Raw genomic sequence first — 16,406 nt, 5'->3', positions numbered from 1 at the left:
TGTGAGGATTGACACTAAAGACTAAGCAGCTTCTTAACTGTCTTTGCCTTTACGCATCAATGGTTATATTTGCTAATAAGACGTATTGTTGCCATGTATCACGTTATGCCTGGGAGAGTTCCATTGTTGATGGTGCATTACAAAGGGTTCAAGCCAATATGGAAATACCTTCAAGGCCTATGCCGCACTGGGACTCAACTTGTCACACAGGACACACTTTAAAGGATAACACCCCTGATGAGATCTCAAACATGAAGCTACACTGGATACATAGTAGTATCTAACTACACAGACTGCCAGAATGTTATAACTGTCATCAGCCAATAAGAACTATGGTTGGGGCTTTTTGTTTGTTTTTTAACTGCCCTTTTTGTAGGATATTGCATTGTACACCCCTCCCCCACAGCATATGAGACAATTAAATTGTATTAGCATTAAACGTGTATAGTTCACAGGTATATGTGTGAGCTTGTTTATTTTTATTCTTTTTTGGGGGGGCCCTCCAAATTTAGCTTTGAATTTTAGATTTGGATAAAGTCAAACAGTAGAGGAAAGCCACCCCTGATGGCAGAACATATAAGAAACCGCCAAGATTTGTCCAGTTCAGGGATGAAACCATGCAAAAAATAAATTACTGAGTTGAAAATAGTTTACAACTACAATTGCATATGGATGCTTACTAGCAAACTTCAATCGAGCTTTTGGTGAAGTTCAGGGTTTGTCGGACTGGTCAAAACATGGGATTTTTGTCAAACAGAAAATTTATGTTTTTTTCAGCAGAAATTTGAATATTGAAAATTTCAGCCCACAAAATTACTTTTGATTTGGAAATACTACCACAGTGTGTCAAGGGAGCTGTCGTTCAGGTGCCTCGTGGCCACATTCTTCTCTCTAGATAGCCCTGGTAGGACTACATCTCCCATAATGCACTACAATTTCACCTTTGGAAAAGGGAGGCGGTGCATCATGGCATTCCCCAGCCATGATGGCTCATGGAAGATGTGGTCTGGATGGGGAACCCAGCTCACAGAGGAGAATGGGGACATGTGGCAATAGGAACTACAAGGGCCATGAATCAACACAGCAACATTTCCATATAAATATATTTAAATGTATAGCTGAAATATTTCAGCTTTGGGGTTTTCATTTTTAATGAAAAAAATCAAATGTCCATCGAAAGCATATAATTTGTTACAATGCTTCTACACAGCTCTAACTAGCTTTTGAAATATTTTCAGATTACCTGATTGGTTACTATTATTTTAAATTAATATCATCATGTACAAATAATGTTGTGCTAACATAAGTACTATCAATCAGTGACTCTATAGATGAATAAAATGATGGAGGAAGTAGCAGCAGCTCCGGAGTGAAAATCACATCAAGCTATGCAGATTAAGGGGAATGTAAATCATACAATTTCTAATCGGAGCTGGATGTGTGTGCATGCTTAAGTGGGAGTGGAGGAAGAAGCCAAAACAATCTATACTCAGACCACTTTTATTCAGAAGCCCCGTTTCCATAGATGCACACAGCCTACAGCCTACACTGATTGCTAAACAATTAATGCATTAAAAAACTCCAGCAATTCTATGGTTTGATGACTGCTGCCATTCCTATCTCATTGTCTCAGTTTCCTTACGTCCCTAAGGTTGCCCTACTTTAAACTTCTCACCACAATGGCATTCCAGAGCGATAATGAATACACAAGACCTGCTTAAATGTTATTTTCAGCGCCATTCTATCAACTGGCCAACAAGGGATGATGCAGCTCGACATGTCAGCACCTCTCCAGAGGTCAAATATTTTATGCACGTTATAAATTTAGTATCCAAAAAAGGGGATTGTATTAAAAACAAAGGATACCTCCTCTGCCCCCACAGTGCTGAGTTTCTGAGTCTCAGTGCATACAAAATCACCTGACTCTGAGATTATAAAGCTCACCCATGCAGCCCCTAGAGATTTTAAACTATAAGGAAAATAGAAAAGATTGGGTAAAGAGGGACTATATAGACACATAGGACTGTAGGGCTGGAAAAGACCTCAAAAGGTCATCCAGTCCATTCCCCACACTGAGGCAGGCTCAAAGATGCCTAGACGATCTCTGACATGTATGGCAGAGCAGAGAAATGAGGTCAGCAAGCAAAGCCATGGATTCCATACAGTGATTCTATTGCCCTGTTAATGTTACTGAAGGGTTACTGGTGGGTTTTTTGGTACTTGGGCTGTTTATTCCCAGCATGAACATTTGGAAATTGACTTGCAAATATTAATTTTTTGTTGCATTACTGTCAGCTTGCATATTTAAAGAATAACTTTCAGGTAAATCACCCTTTTCCTTCAGCCTAAGATTCCACCAGGATAAAAAAAAAAGTTAGGAATAAAATAAGCACTTGACTATCTATAAAATACACCTGATTAAGCCTGCAATAATTGTAGCCAAAAAAGAATGCATAAAACCTCTTAAAGTTTGTGACTGGCATAATAATTTTAATAGCAAATTTTTATCTGTAATTATTTTATATCATTACAACATTACTAGGTGACCTGATTATGTGCCGGTCTGCCCTTACTCTTATCCACCTACCCCAACTTTTATCAAGAGGCTTGATCCATGGGACATCAGATTTTTCCACAATGTTTGCAATCTGCTAGGACATTCTTACCTTTGATGCATCAACTCATGATGCACACAGGATTAATCTAAATAATTTGTGTTCTTCCCAACAGGATTTCTACCTCCACCAGTATCCAGTTCTCTAGATGCACAAAGACCATATCACGTAGGGAAGTAAGAAGCAAAACTTCATTTCAGTTCCCAGCTCAGCCAAAGGTTCCAAGTCACTTTTTCTATCCTGTCCCTTATTTTCCCATCTATACAATGGGGATAATACCACTTCTCTGCCTCGCACGGGCGTTGTGAGGATATATACATTAATAGATTGTAAGATGGTAAGCCAAGAAGGGCACACAGGTATCTAAATAGGATGTTATGCCCCCTTCCGCTCATTGGAACTATGAAATCTGTATGCTCAACTTGTGCCTTGTTCATGGTAATGGGCATCATGGTTATTCAACTGAACAGGAGAGACATATCGAACTATAGGTGAAAGCAATCCACATTGAAAGGCGACAGTTGTTTTACTTGCTGTAAGAGTGCTCTCGTTCCATTGTTTTAAAAGTTTTAATGGTAAATCTTATCAACAGTATGTCTTGGACAACTGAATTCCTAATTAATTTGGTCCGGCGCCCAAATCCTGTTGGATTCCAGCAGAAGTTGTGTGCCCGAATCCCTTAAGCTCCGCTGAGTACTCCAGCCTAAATACAAGGGAGAGCTGGAGTGTATCAAGGTGATCGTTCCACGTCTGGCAGCAGTAGAAAGGATTAAAGAGTTAAGACCCTGTCAGAATATTCACTTACCAATTAGCGTTTATCAGCTCGCGAAGTCAGTATCCGTGCCAGGCCGGCTCAGTGTGCTCTCTTCGCTGTGCACGGAAACAAGCAACTAGAGTTTATTTATTTTTATGGCTGTCTGATATTATAATATATGACTTCCAAGCAGTTCTGTCAGCGGTGCATACAGGCTGGAAGGTGTCTACTGATTATATAAATTTATTATGTATTTGGCTTCTGACCAACAGGCCAATTTCTTTTTTCAATCAAATGAAGTAAAACAACCAAACATTATTAATTTTGAGTCCCTAGAATCCCTCACAATGATAACTAATAGTAAAAATTTTAATTAAACATGCCTGTAAGATCACAGACAGCAATGACAGGACAGATTTCAATTCATGTCAGTGAAATGGAAGTGTTAAAAATAGAACCCTTCCATTAGTCACATTGTAGATGACTCACCTGTGTAAAAGTTTAGCTTTTTGCTTGGTTTTTAATATTCAGTGACCTGGATTTGGATGGAAGATGGGATTCAGCTATTAAAAAAGAGCATTCTCACATGAAACATGTTGCCAATTACACACTGCTATGTGGGCAAATAAGTTGGCAAAACATTATTTCAGTGATAAACAGGTTTTGGCCATAAATCCATCTTGTTATTTTAATGGCCGACTTCTGTCTTGCAAAGCAAATCTGTGTCTCAGCCAGTGGAATAACGGGACTTCTTTCCACATGAGATTTTGTCAGCCTCAATGCCTGAATCCTCCTTCCTAGCAAAGGGGCCACACATTAAAAGGAACAGAGATGATCTGTTGGGTGATATATGTGGTATACACCCTGTGTGATTATTATCAGCCTTCTATTTTTTATAACGACACGCTAGTTTTATCTGCCTGCAGAGATTCTGCCATGCAGCAAGGTTCACAACAGCCTGTAATTTACAAAGCTGCTGAGTGACCGGGGCCATTCCAACTGTTGTGTGCTATTGTCGCCAGCCTAAAACGCCTGCTTAGAAACGATTGCCTAGCGTTCTCCTGAGAGAGCGTACCACACAAGACAGGATGCACGGCGGTGGATTTGTGATCCACTCTCATTACTAAATCACGCCCTTTGCAACCTCCAGTTTTAGAATACTACAATTAAACATTAATAAATGACCCTCACCCATTTTTAAGCTGTAATAAGAGAACAACAATCCCAATCTAACTGGAGCAGTAGCTATGATGCTACGTACGTCTAGAACAGTTTGAAGGTGAGCAGCAATGCACGAGAGAGCAGCAAATACATTATCCTCACCAATCGTGGGCTGAATTTCTTCCTCCCACCCCCATGCGATGTGCTGGGCTCCAAAAAAGCAAACGACTGAAGGCAAGATGTGCTTGTTTCTGAGAAGGGGCAAGGCAGTTACCCCAGCTGAGCAAGGGCTGGGCACACAGTGCTTCCTTTGTTCCCCGAGCAGTTAGTGCCACCACCCCCACTGGACTCTCCACATGAGCAGGGAGGAGGAGGAGGCCAGAGTTCTCCAGGCTCAGAGGGGAGTGAGTACTGCACCCTTTCAGAAACACCCCCCTAGCAGAGACTGAGGGTAGGAGCCCAGGCTGCTCTAAATTAGACAGGCCATTGGGACAATCTAAATTATGCCAGGGAGCGTCCCTCCAGCCTCCAGATCAGGAGGGCACACAGGTGGCTCAGAGCCATCAGCCATCCCCATCCCATGGGGTGCCACACAGAATCTCATTGCTCAGTATGTTTCCAGAAGTTAAAGCACTTTCAAATGTCATTTCTATTATGGATGCTACTGCCACCTTTTGAAGAGTAGCTTTAGAATATGCAATAATATGACAAACTATAGACAAGGCCACTGCTCAGACAGTTATGGCTCAATTATTCTATATAGGCAAAGCTCAACAGTAAGGCCAGTGTGGAGCACAGCATCCCAGGTGGACCTGATGGAATTCGGAGAGGAATTGGAAGACAAATGTTCCCTTAGTTCACAAGCATGCAGACGGGGATGCAGCCTACTCCTCCCTCCCCTTGCTGTACTGATCTCCCTCGGCATGGCTCCAACCCCTTCGGAACACCATGCATACCCAGAGAGGCAGGTAACACACAGTGCCTGCATTTCCCATGGGCACTGACTGCAAGCCAGTCCTTATGCAGACTGCACTTGGTGCAGGGCAAGGGCCAGGCTAGCCACGAATGGGTCGCCTTCCTTCCGCTACACATTTCAGCATTAAGAGCATTATCAGAAAGAAAGACAGAGGTATAAATACTGTAACAAATCCAGAAAGGAATACCTTAGAAGGGAGGGAAAGAACAGGGACAGCTCTCTCATAAAGGTAAACATCTGCAGTTAGTATCCATTATTTGTATTATTGTAGTACCGAGGAACCTAATTGAGGATCAGGGCCCCAGTGTCCCAGATGCCACATAGACAAGAAGCAAAGAAAACAGTTCCGCACTCCCGGAGCTAACAATCTGTAGTCTGAGTGTAGAAAATATCAAACATGCAATGGCCTCTTGTTATAACGGGAACACTTAGGCAATCTTAGCTACAGGTGCTCCACCCATAGCTGACAAAAATGTTGATGTTTTTGAATGGCAGATGAATTACTCTACAATAAAACGGTGTTCTGTAATTTCATGGTGTTTCAGGCCAGGTGGGATGCTTAGATCACCTGCTCTGATACCCTGTTTATCACAGGTTTGTTTGGTTTTAAAGAATGTATCTACATGGCTATGAGCACGTGACGCAGTGATGTTAGCAACCCATGACTACCTGTCCCAGAAGGATTTATTGACCTACAGAATGAATTCCAATGAACAACACTGCATTCTTATCATTAAGACAACCCTTTCCTGCAGAACAGAACCCATTTTAGATGTAAGGTTTTAAGGCATTTTCCAATCATTTTCTCCTAGTGTTTTTGTGCCAATTTTTAGAGTCTGTTTTTATGACACTTGTGACGTGAGCTACAGCAGATCAAACTTACCAGCAGCAGCATCACCCTGCTGCCAATTTGCTCCAGACAGTGCAGTCTCTATGATTATTCAACCTTTGCTGAGACTGGTAACAAGGCTGCCAGCTGTAATGGTGATTTTTGTTGTGGGGGTGTCTGTCTGCTTTATGAACTAGACAGAGATTGAATGGCTCAGAAGACTGGCCCTGGGATAAGGTCCCCAGATCACATCGAGATCAGATAATAAGTAACTGAAATAAATTACCCTACAGAATGACTGTTTGATAGCCTATGTGAAATGAGTTGCTGATCCCAGTGCAGTTTTTGGCAGGCAGGTGTCCACATCACAAAACTCATTTAGTGGCTAGGGTGAATAAATGCATCTAAAACAACTCCTGAGACCTTAGGACCCAGCAAATTCCTGTCTTTCTCTCCTGCTGTTCTCTTCGTGAACGTGTGTTAGACTTCCCAATACTATCTTTTGGGGCATTTTATAACTTTGGAAAAAAATAAAACAAAAACATTTTAAAATTACAGTCAAATGTGATGGAGAGTAAATTATGGTACAATAATTCACACTTAGATGCACAAAGGCCATTTGGCCTTCATCCTTTGTGCCTAAATGCTTCGGGGGTGAATTACCACACTGTAATTCGCATGCTGTCATATTGTATGGCTTAATTACCACTATGAACTCAGAGCACACACATTTAGTTGACTGCCAGGGCTCAGGCACCAGGCTTGCCATGCAACAGCTCCAAGCTGGTCACGTATCATGGGCAGTGGCATACAGATTATTCACTAAGAATCCCACTTTCCTTCTAGAATAGTGAGAGCAAGTAGACTCATCTAAATCAGTGTTGTACAATGCTTTAGTCCAGAACAAAAAAACCCATGTGTTCTGGATCGATGTAACATACATATTTGAAAAACAAAGGGAGGTGGTTATCCCTTGATATGTTTATTTGCATGCTCAAAGCCAGAATGCTTTGCCAACTCATAGCTACTATCTAGTTTTCTAGGTGAGAGAGAGCTGGGAAATTCATCACAAATTTGCATGTGCCTAGCAAACATTGTGGATTGCAAGTGAAAGAAGATTTTGCTTGCTTTTAGCCTCCATAATGCATTGGTGTGTAAGAACTCTTTGAGAAGGCACGTTTGCAGAACGCTGAAGAAGAAGGATAAAAAAAAAAAACAGAAATCCCCCTATTTACTCTGTGTGAAATTCACCCCTGTGTAGGGAGGACCCTGCACACTGCCCTTTGCACCACTTAATGGCTTAAGTGAGAATTAAGTGGTGGATAGGACCTTTGCAGGGTTGAATTTCACCCTCTACCGGCTTATAGATCAGACCGCCATCAGCTGGAGAATTTAATACTCCTGAATTTAGTACTGTGCTGCTAATAAAAACCCTGTGGTATACATCTGTGGTCAGCCCTTTTACCAGGAAAAGCTTTTCTTTCATCACCTCGTCTCCTATAAAAATGGGGGCTCTGCTGCAGTAATACCAACTGCCTAGCCTAGCAAATATTATAAATATTTCAAGGATGATTAATCTTTTAAAACAATGAAGTTAGGCAGAAGCCTGGATGTCAACTTGGCTATTTCACAACTAATAAAACATGTCTCTTGTATTTCACTGTGACTATATAAAGAGTAGCATACAAAAGGCAATTACCCTCCATTCACAAGCTAACATAACACTTGTACAAGTATAAAAGCAACATAGTATGTATTTTAAAAGGTGGCCGTGCTTCCACAGTTTTCCAAAAGTAAGAAAGCAAACGTTCAGCTCACGTTAAGCAGCTCTCGATCACCAAGGACTAGTTTGCTAGCATCATATACTTCCCAAAGAAAGATAATGCTGATTGCTTTAACAGAATCATTGTCACCAGACAACTTCCAGTACTGTGGAGTAATAAATATTTCCAAGGCGCCCACCAAAAACAACACAGAACCTGGCCCTGTACCCTGACCTGCTAATGCAGTGAGAAATCAGCTTGTCCTGTGAACGCCATCTCCTTACAAAGAAGAGACCCTCCCCCGCCCACAGCTGCCCACCAAAAATGGCAGTAAATGGTACAAAGGCCTTAGGAAGGCTGGGAACAGAATAGCAGGTGGGACCCTCTCCTCCCAGCTGCTGCAATGCATGACTGGACAGGATTGCAAATTGCTTTTCCGCCTGGCAAACAACAGTTACAGTACTTCAGCCCCAGCTTAGACTAGTTCTCTGAAACAGAAAGCCAAGATAGCCCATGTCCTAAATATACAGAGGTCAGTTGAAAATGATTTTGCTAGATCTGGCTGGAGTACAAATCCTCTTGGGCATCCTGGTTTCTGGAAATCCAAAACGGGACCAAAAATAATCATGTGACAAGACATTCAGTGTACAGATCTCTCGGGGCCGCAGAGGTTTGCATCATTTTTTCAGAGCTATTAAGAGGTTCGAGGTAAGAGATCATTATCTGGTTAGAGATCAGTGTAATTTCAGATCACACACACCTGTGTTGCATCTCTCTCGGCCTGCTGGTTAGTGATGTAGAAGTCTGAATTTTGTTTTTATACAATGCACTGAGAAGCTTTACATCTAAACTCACCTTTAGCAATACATTTGTGTTTAAATAAGATGCCAGGGCAGCCTAGGGGGTTGCTGCCCATCATCAGCGTCTGAGTGTTTTCCACATTAGACTGGCATTAGAGCAAATGGAGTTCATGGAGCTCTGTCTGTTCACCCCTTTTAAGACAGAAAGAAATCCACCTCGTTGGGGGGAGGGCAGGTTACTTGGTGGGGTTGGGGAGGAGGGGCTGTAACATCTGAGAAGGTCATTATCCATCTACAATAAACATGCTTGTTCCAGAACAGGCTAAGGGACAGCTTGCAGGTGGCTTGCTCAGGTGCACATTGGGGCAAGTGAGCGAAGACAATGCTCCCTGAAAATCCTGTTCAAAGGCCAGACACAAGTCTGGACCTTGTACCCCCTGGACAATGAAGGGATTCTCTTCAAAGGGAGCCAGCTGCGGTGGGTGCAGGGCCATGGTCTTACACTCCCTTCTCCACTCGCCACCTTTCAAAGAGTGGCAGATCCAGCTGTGTGCCGTGTGTTGCAGAGCCCCCAAGAGGAATTGCAGCAGACCCCTTGTCATCCCCTCCCCAAATGCAGAGCAGAGCCAATGGCTTTGGGCTGCAGTCTGGCCCGAAATGTGCATCTCCCCCAGATACTGCATGACTCCTATGAATCCCAGTGAGCTCAGTGGCAAATTCCCGTCATTCCAGAGCCCTCCGATGTTTTTTTTTCTTTTAACGTTGCTGTTTTCCACTTCAGCTAACTCTAGAACTTTGTGTACTGGGTGCAGCTAACACAGCAAAGGGTCAACTCTTGGGTTGACTGGCTTCATCAGGGCAGCAGCAGCACCTTGCAAACGGGTCTGCGGTGAAGGAGTTTCCTACTGAATAAATTAGCAGGTTATGGTCCTGCGTAGAGGTACAGAGGGCCAGCACAAGTCCTGTGCATCACTTCAGTCCCACTACAGCCCAAACACAGGCCTCAGGGCAGGGAGAATTTCACCGGTATGTGAGGCATGAAGCAGCACTGGCCAACACTGGAGGTCTGTGTCTGGGTGGTGTTTATGGTGCAGCAACCATGACAATATCACCAAGGAAATGCAGCAATTGAGGTTTTTTCCCTGTATCATTTCTGCTGAACAGCAACATGAAAGCATCCCACTCAGGCAGCGTCTCTAGGGGGTTGTTTCGTCTCACACTACAGTGCAGTCAAGCGTCCTCTGACCTCACACCTGAGATCACAACCTGAAGCACAGAATATGCGCCCAGAAATGGTATGCCTGGCACGTCTTCTTACACAACTGTGTGACTTTGAACCTTACACATTTATCGGAGGTGGGAAAATGTAGCCACAAAAACAAATGCATGGCAGCACTGGCCATGCCTAGATATATATCTATCTATGCAGCAATCCTTCCATTGTCCCAACATACAAGAACTAGGGCCTAGTCTACACTTACCGGCTGGTCCGGAGGCACGCCATCGATGTTCTGGGATCGATCCCGGAAGTGCTCACAATCGACGCCGGTACTCCAGCTCGCCGAGAGGAGTATGCGGCGTCGACGGGGGGAGACTTCCGGCCGCGTCTGGACCGCGGTAAGTCCGGACTAAGGTACTTCGAATTCAGCTACGTTATTAACGTAGCTGAATTTGCGTACCTTAGTCCGAAGTCCGGACTAAGTGTAGACCAGCCCAAAGTGTAATGTACAAGCTGCAGATGGAAGAAGGGGCAATCAGATTACCTGAAAAATAAGACTCAAAAAATACCCCAATACAAATAAAACCCCACCAATTAATACACATCCCTGGAATTATCTTGATCACCAGATACTTTCACAGTTTGTAACAACAGAATCCAAAACATTAAATCTTGATACGGTCTTAGAAAACAGCTTCCCAGGCAAACCTTCTGTCTACGTTAAAGAGATCTCTTAGGAGACAAGAATGAGAAGGTCTTAACCAGATCAATTTCATATTTAGCACACGGCTGAATTCTGGCTGCTGTGTGTACTTACACAAACGCTCCAGAATGATTCTCAAGCTGGAGAGCAGAAAATTCCACACTTAATCTGCTTCTCCACCCCACTCATGGATACACTGCTGTGCAAATGGTACGGGATAGGGCCAGAAAGAGCAGCAGGTATTGAGCTTTGCAGATTTTGATACCCAAAGGGACCATTAGATCATCTACTCTGACCTTCTGCGTAACTCATATTTTAGTGGGTGCACCCTTCCCCCTACCTTAGGCTAAATGCATGCTCACAAATTACTCCTATTACCCTCCTCTTAGCAGAAACACCATGAACTGCTGTGGGTCCAGGCTCTGGTGGGATGGCTGCTGGCTTGGCCACCAGCAGGGGTGGAACCAGAGCTCTCCAGAGCTCATACCACTTGAACCAAAAAGCCAGGTGCTGTAGCTGTAACAGACTCATAACCTCTGTGGATCAGCCACACTGGAGGACATGTAACACACACTGATGGGTGGGTTACAAAGGGTCATCGCTAACACCGAGGGACCTGATTTCCCACTGTGGTGCCCCTTGTGGAGTCACTGACACCAGCCATGCTTTCCACTCAGTTTGCATAGGAGTAAATGACTCGCCAAAGAGCAGATCTGTGGGAAAAATCAGGCCCCCCCGGTTTTTGCATCTTTGGTGTCTGCTCATTTGTGGGGCAACTTGACTCCTAGTATTCTGGCATTTTCATTCAGCAAAACTAGCAAGCGAGCTCTCAGACTACACTGGCATTCTGACTAAAACCAAAACTGCCAGAGGGGCATTTAAATTGTTAATTGCTTTAACTATTAATATTGTTTAATTATAAAGATTTGCAAAACAACATTTACCATTTAACTTCCTGAGTAGAACCAACAGCTCCTTCCATATAGCTTGGGTTTTTTTTCCAGCCACAATTTTTTGACACCATTTAATTATAAATTAAATTTTTGAAATCAGTGGGAAAGTTTGCTTAAACACTAAGAGAGAGCGAGAGAGCGCTCTAGGGCATAAAGGTGGTAAAAGCGATGCCAGTAGACTCGATGCACTATGTATTTTTCTCGTTGTTTTTCCTTCCCCACTAACTCTAAAGCCTTAGCTTTGGGAAACTACCACGTGCCGAGAGTGGATGTGGAATTCTCTCCAAGATATTCAAAACTAGGAGCCTAAAGCCTACACCTAAATCAATGGCTTGGATTGTCCAGCGTGCTCCCAATGACCTGACATTAAGGCCAGAATTTCAAAAGAGCTCAGCTCCCCTTAAGGCCCCCAAATGGAGTTGCCAGATTTTCAAAAATGCTGATCCCCTCCCCCACCAGCAGGTTCTTCTAGGCACTCAGCAATTTAGAAATCAGGCCAATTATTTTAGGAGCTTAACTTTGGGTTCCTATTGTTAAAAACATTGCCCTATAAGCCCTATCCACATAGCGAGATGGATCCGTTTTCACTTTTCCTTAATCTGTGATGAAGGATAGATTATAACTACTTGCTTAAGATAATACAAAATATGATGGCCACCGTGGCACGTTAATATGTGTGCTAACAGCATCAGTGATGATAATTTAGTGAGATCCCATCCTCTCTGTAGCTGTAGTTAATGTAGGCTACGCTGTACAATGCCTCTCAGAGATATCTAGTCACACAGGGTGAAATTCAGCTCCCATGCACAGGGCCAGGACAAGGTGTGACTTAAGTGGTGCCTACCCTGTGTGCTGGTCCTGAGCACAGGGCAGAAACTCAGCTGTCGTGTACTGGACAGACTGTCTAATGTAAATCTCCAACATGACCTCACGCGCATCAAGCAGTTTAGTTCATAAACAGCTTTTTTACCTAAGGCCAAATAATGGTTCTTTATTGCAGGCCTATTTTGCAATAATGTCGGCTGGGCTTTTCAAAGAGATGTGAAGGAGTGTTGCGCCAAACTCTACTGAGTTTCAATGGGATTTGGCCTCCTCACTGCCTTAGGTCCCCTTGGCCCTAGGAAAATCAATTTCACACAGATGATAGAGGCAAAAAACCTAAGCACCCCACCAACTCCCCCCACCTCTCTCTTACCATGCACTGCTGGTGCTAAGAGCATTGTGAAAAACAGCAGCTGTGATGACCACATGACTGTGGAATATAACTTGAAGGTACCGCGGCAACGAGCGTTTCCAAATAAAATGAAGTAAGCGTCCTCCTGTTCCCTCGTCCAGAGCTCCTCCGTAGGTCCTCAATTCACATCCACAGGGGAAGGGGAAAAAGCCAACCAAAAATTATAATCATAAAAATTAAAAAAAAAAACCCACAACCAATATCCAGAATCGAGACCTACAAACAAAAGAGAAAGAGCGAGGTCAGTAACAAAAACAGGTGATTAGTGCATGGTAATCAAGACAGCAGGTTTAAGTATAAACAGGGGCTCCCTTAACACAGTGGTTCTCAATCTGTGATCCGCAGACTACGTCTAAAGGGTCTGCGAAAGACAGACTGAAAACTGACTGAACAGAATTCAATTATATACACAGACAATAGATTTCCAAAGGAGTCCACACCTCCGTTCGAGCTATTTTAGGGGTCCGCCAATGAAAAAGGTTGAGAACCCCTCCCCTCACAGGCCATTATTAGCAGTTTGGTAGGAACACACAATGTACCCCTGTGCAGAGGGCCAGGCCTTGAGCCAGGGCTTCAATGGCTTTATGTGGTGGCCAGACCTCATGGAAGCCTTCTGCACAGGGGTGAATTTTAACCCCAATAACCCACTTTCCCGCTCCAGTGCTTGACATACAGAGCCAAAGCACAGGCACCAATACATTCAGGAGAGCGTGCCTTTGTGGTTGTATGTGCACATCAAGGGACTGCACATGCGAGAGTCCAGTCAGGCACTTGGGCTCGACCGTGCCTTTAAGCACAGCCCTGAGCAAGGGGCGGAGCATAAACTGCCCTGTTCCAAGAGTAGCCCCAGAAGGCGCTGTGACTCAGACGCTTCTCTGAGGCACCAGCCCTCTCTGCTTCCCCCTTTACTCTAGGTGGGTAGGAACTTCCTGCTCTCCCACAGCAGCAGCAAATCACAACACACCCAATGCCAGCTCAGCTTTGCAAGACAGGGAATAAGGAGTATGGAGCCCTCAGCGAGGAATAAGGGGAGTTCTTCCTTCCCCTTACTCTCCTGTGCTGACACACAGGCCCAGCCACAGGCCAGCGGGTACATCAGCCATGTGGGGGTACGTCAGCCGGAGCAGCGCCATGCATGGTCACAGATATACCCTGGCACATGCACCAAAGGCCTCCTGTTGGAGATGTTTGGCTTGCAAAGGCTTTTTTTGTGGGGGATGGGTGGGTTCGTCTATTTCTCCTTGTGACCCCACCAAAGGGACAGCCCCGGACACTGGCATTCTCCATACAGCCACGGCCAATACAGGGGGAAGCAGCGCCAGCTTCTGCGGGCAGCCTCACACAGAGCCACAATCATTACCTTCAGGAACCTTTTAATTTGTCCCGTGGCCTCTCTTTTGCAACTGCCTCCGAGGGTACGTCTATACTGCAATTGGAAATCCGCGGCTGGCCTGTTATTGTGGTGTAGACATACCCTGGGTGGCCAGTCTGTACCAATGGTGCTGGGGTTGTGTGATACGTCGGCTAGAACCTGGCTTGGGACTTTCTACTCAGGCCTTCAGAACAGACATCAGACAGACTAAGCGCTGGGTCCCTGACTTCAAACCAGGCCAGGTTCTGACCCAGTGGCCATGGAATGAAAGGGTCCATATCTCCTTTCCAACCCCGTCACAGTGCCTGCCCATCAGCACCTCATTCAACCAACTTCAGTTCAGCCCTGTAATTACTCATTTGGGGACCCAATGAAATGTTCTTATCCAACCTACACTCTTATATAGGGAAGTGTAGGGAAACTGGAAACTGTATGTTTGAATGGAAACAGTCCCCTTCTTAATCGCAAGAAAGATTCTGACTAGCCACCATTTTTTGTCCTCATACAGGAGGATTGAAGGATACAGTGAACCAAACCTTGAAGAAAACAACAACTATAGAGTTAAATCATGCTACCAGTTTTAAGCTTAAATTCCCCGTTGACTGCAGTGGTGATTTCTGCTTAAAACCGATTTGTAAAATATGATCAATTGTAAAATATTTGACAGCTTTGTTTTGAAGTCCCAAGACTTTGTAGCCTTCACAGCACTGGCCTGATTAAAAATCTCTCCAAAATCTGTCATCAGCATAGGCTATTCTTGTCTGAGCAATGCTTGCTGTTTTTGCCAACTTTGGTTCTTACACAAAACCCAGTGTGAGCCAAAAAGCATATGAAAAAGCTTGTTGCATGCCACTGCTATCTGGGTATATTTCTGAAGCTTGGACATAACAATGTTTCCTTTGTTTTGCCCTTCAGTCCCTGCTAAATCAAACCCCGCATTGTTCTGATTTATACTCTGTATAACCAAGTATCATTGCTTCCAACAAAAAATATTTGCTTGTATCACAGTTCAGTCTGAGCTGTTTTTTCCCCCTGCTGTCATTTGCTCACTCAACTGAATGGTGGCACTTGTTTTTCAAAGCTTTTACCCAGCTTTGCAGCTGGGAGGACTGGAAGCCCAAGGTTAGTGGGTAGTCAAGCGACTTGTTTACGGTCACACTGCTAGTGATGATCTCTGTCTCAGCATCATGCACGTTTTCAGGGCTTTGCTATTCTAACCACGAGTCATCACGTCCACTTACAACATTTTAAGCCTAATTTCTAAAATGGAACAAAATGATTGAATATTTTAAATTATATCTCCTAAATACAATGAACATCTGTAGGGGTAAAAATGAAATTGTTTCGGGTCAAGCCTTTTGATGGTGGGGAAGGGGGGTTGGAGGAACACACTCAAAAAAAGCATTACAAGAAGCAGAAAGAGGCTCGCAAAATAAAACAAATCCCATCTACTGGGTTCTCTGGAGGTAATATTTGGCCAGAGACAATGAGAGAGAGCAGCTATGAATTGTCCAGCGTAGAACATTTAATTTATTGATAGCAGGCAAGGGACACACCTCCAATGCAAACAAATGAAAAGTTACATTTGACCTACAGCGGACTGGATTTGAACCACCAAGCAAAGGCATGCTGCATTAATTTACAAGAAGGTTCTGCTGAACACTGACCTTTCTGGCTGCAGGGATGCCACCATAAGCATCACATCCTGATCTGCTGTCAAGCATCGCACTAAAGTGATTTACAAAAGCACAACTCTTCAGAACAGAACTGACTGAAAAGCAGAGAGCCCAAGGAAACTAAGGCATTAGGAACCAAAAATGTACTGTGCGATACTTGTTCAAAATGAGCGTTCTTTAAAAGGCATTATGGATATAAAAACAACAAGGAGCCTGGTGGCACCTTAAAGACTAACAGATTTATTTGGGCATAAGCTTTCGTGGGTAAAAACCTCACTTCTTCAGATGCATAGAGTGAAAGTTACAGATGCAGGCATTATATACTGACACATGGAGAGCAGGGAGTTACTT

General features: G+C 43.9%; 1 protein-coding gene across 1 annotated transcript in view; it reads right to left on the bottom strand.

The window, feature by feature from the left end:
- ADGRL3 (adhesion G protein-coupled receptor L3) overlaps positions 1–16,406 on the bottom strand; it is a gene marked incomplete in the record, with an annotated part of 777,222 nt that overhangs the window by 473,119 nt on the left and 287,697 nt on the right. The window contains 1 exon segment of the mRNA XM_034772562.1: positions 12,969–13,223. Coding sequence (XP_034628453.1) covers positions 12,969–13,023 — 55 coding nt within the window.

The sequence above is a fragment of the Trachemys scripta genome, chromosome 5 (assembly GCF_013100865.1).
Source record: "Trachemys scripta elegans isolate TJP31775 chromosome 5, CAS_Tse_1.0, whole genome shotgun sequence".
NCBI classification, from domain to species: Eukaryota; Metazoa; Chordata; order Testudines; family Emydidae; genus Trachemys; species Trachemys scripta.
The sequence above is the reverse complement of the archived record's forward strand: the minus strand, read 5'-3'. Positions and strand labels throughout refer to the sequence as shown.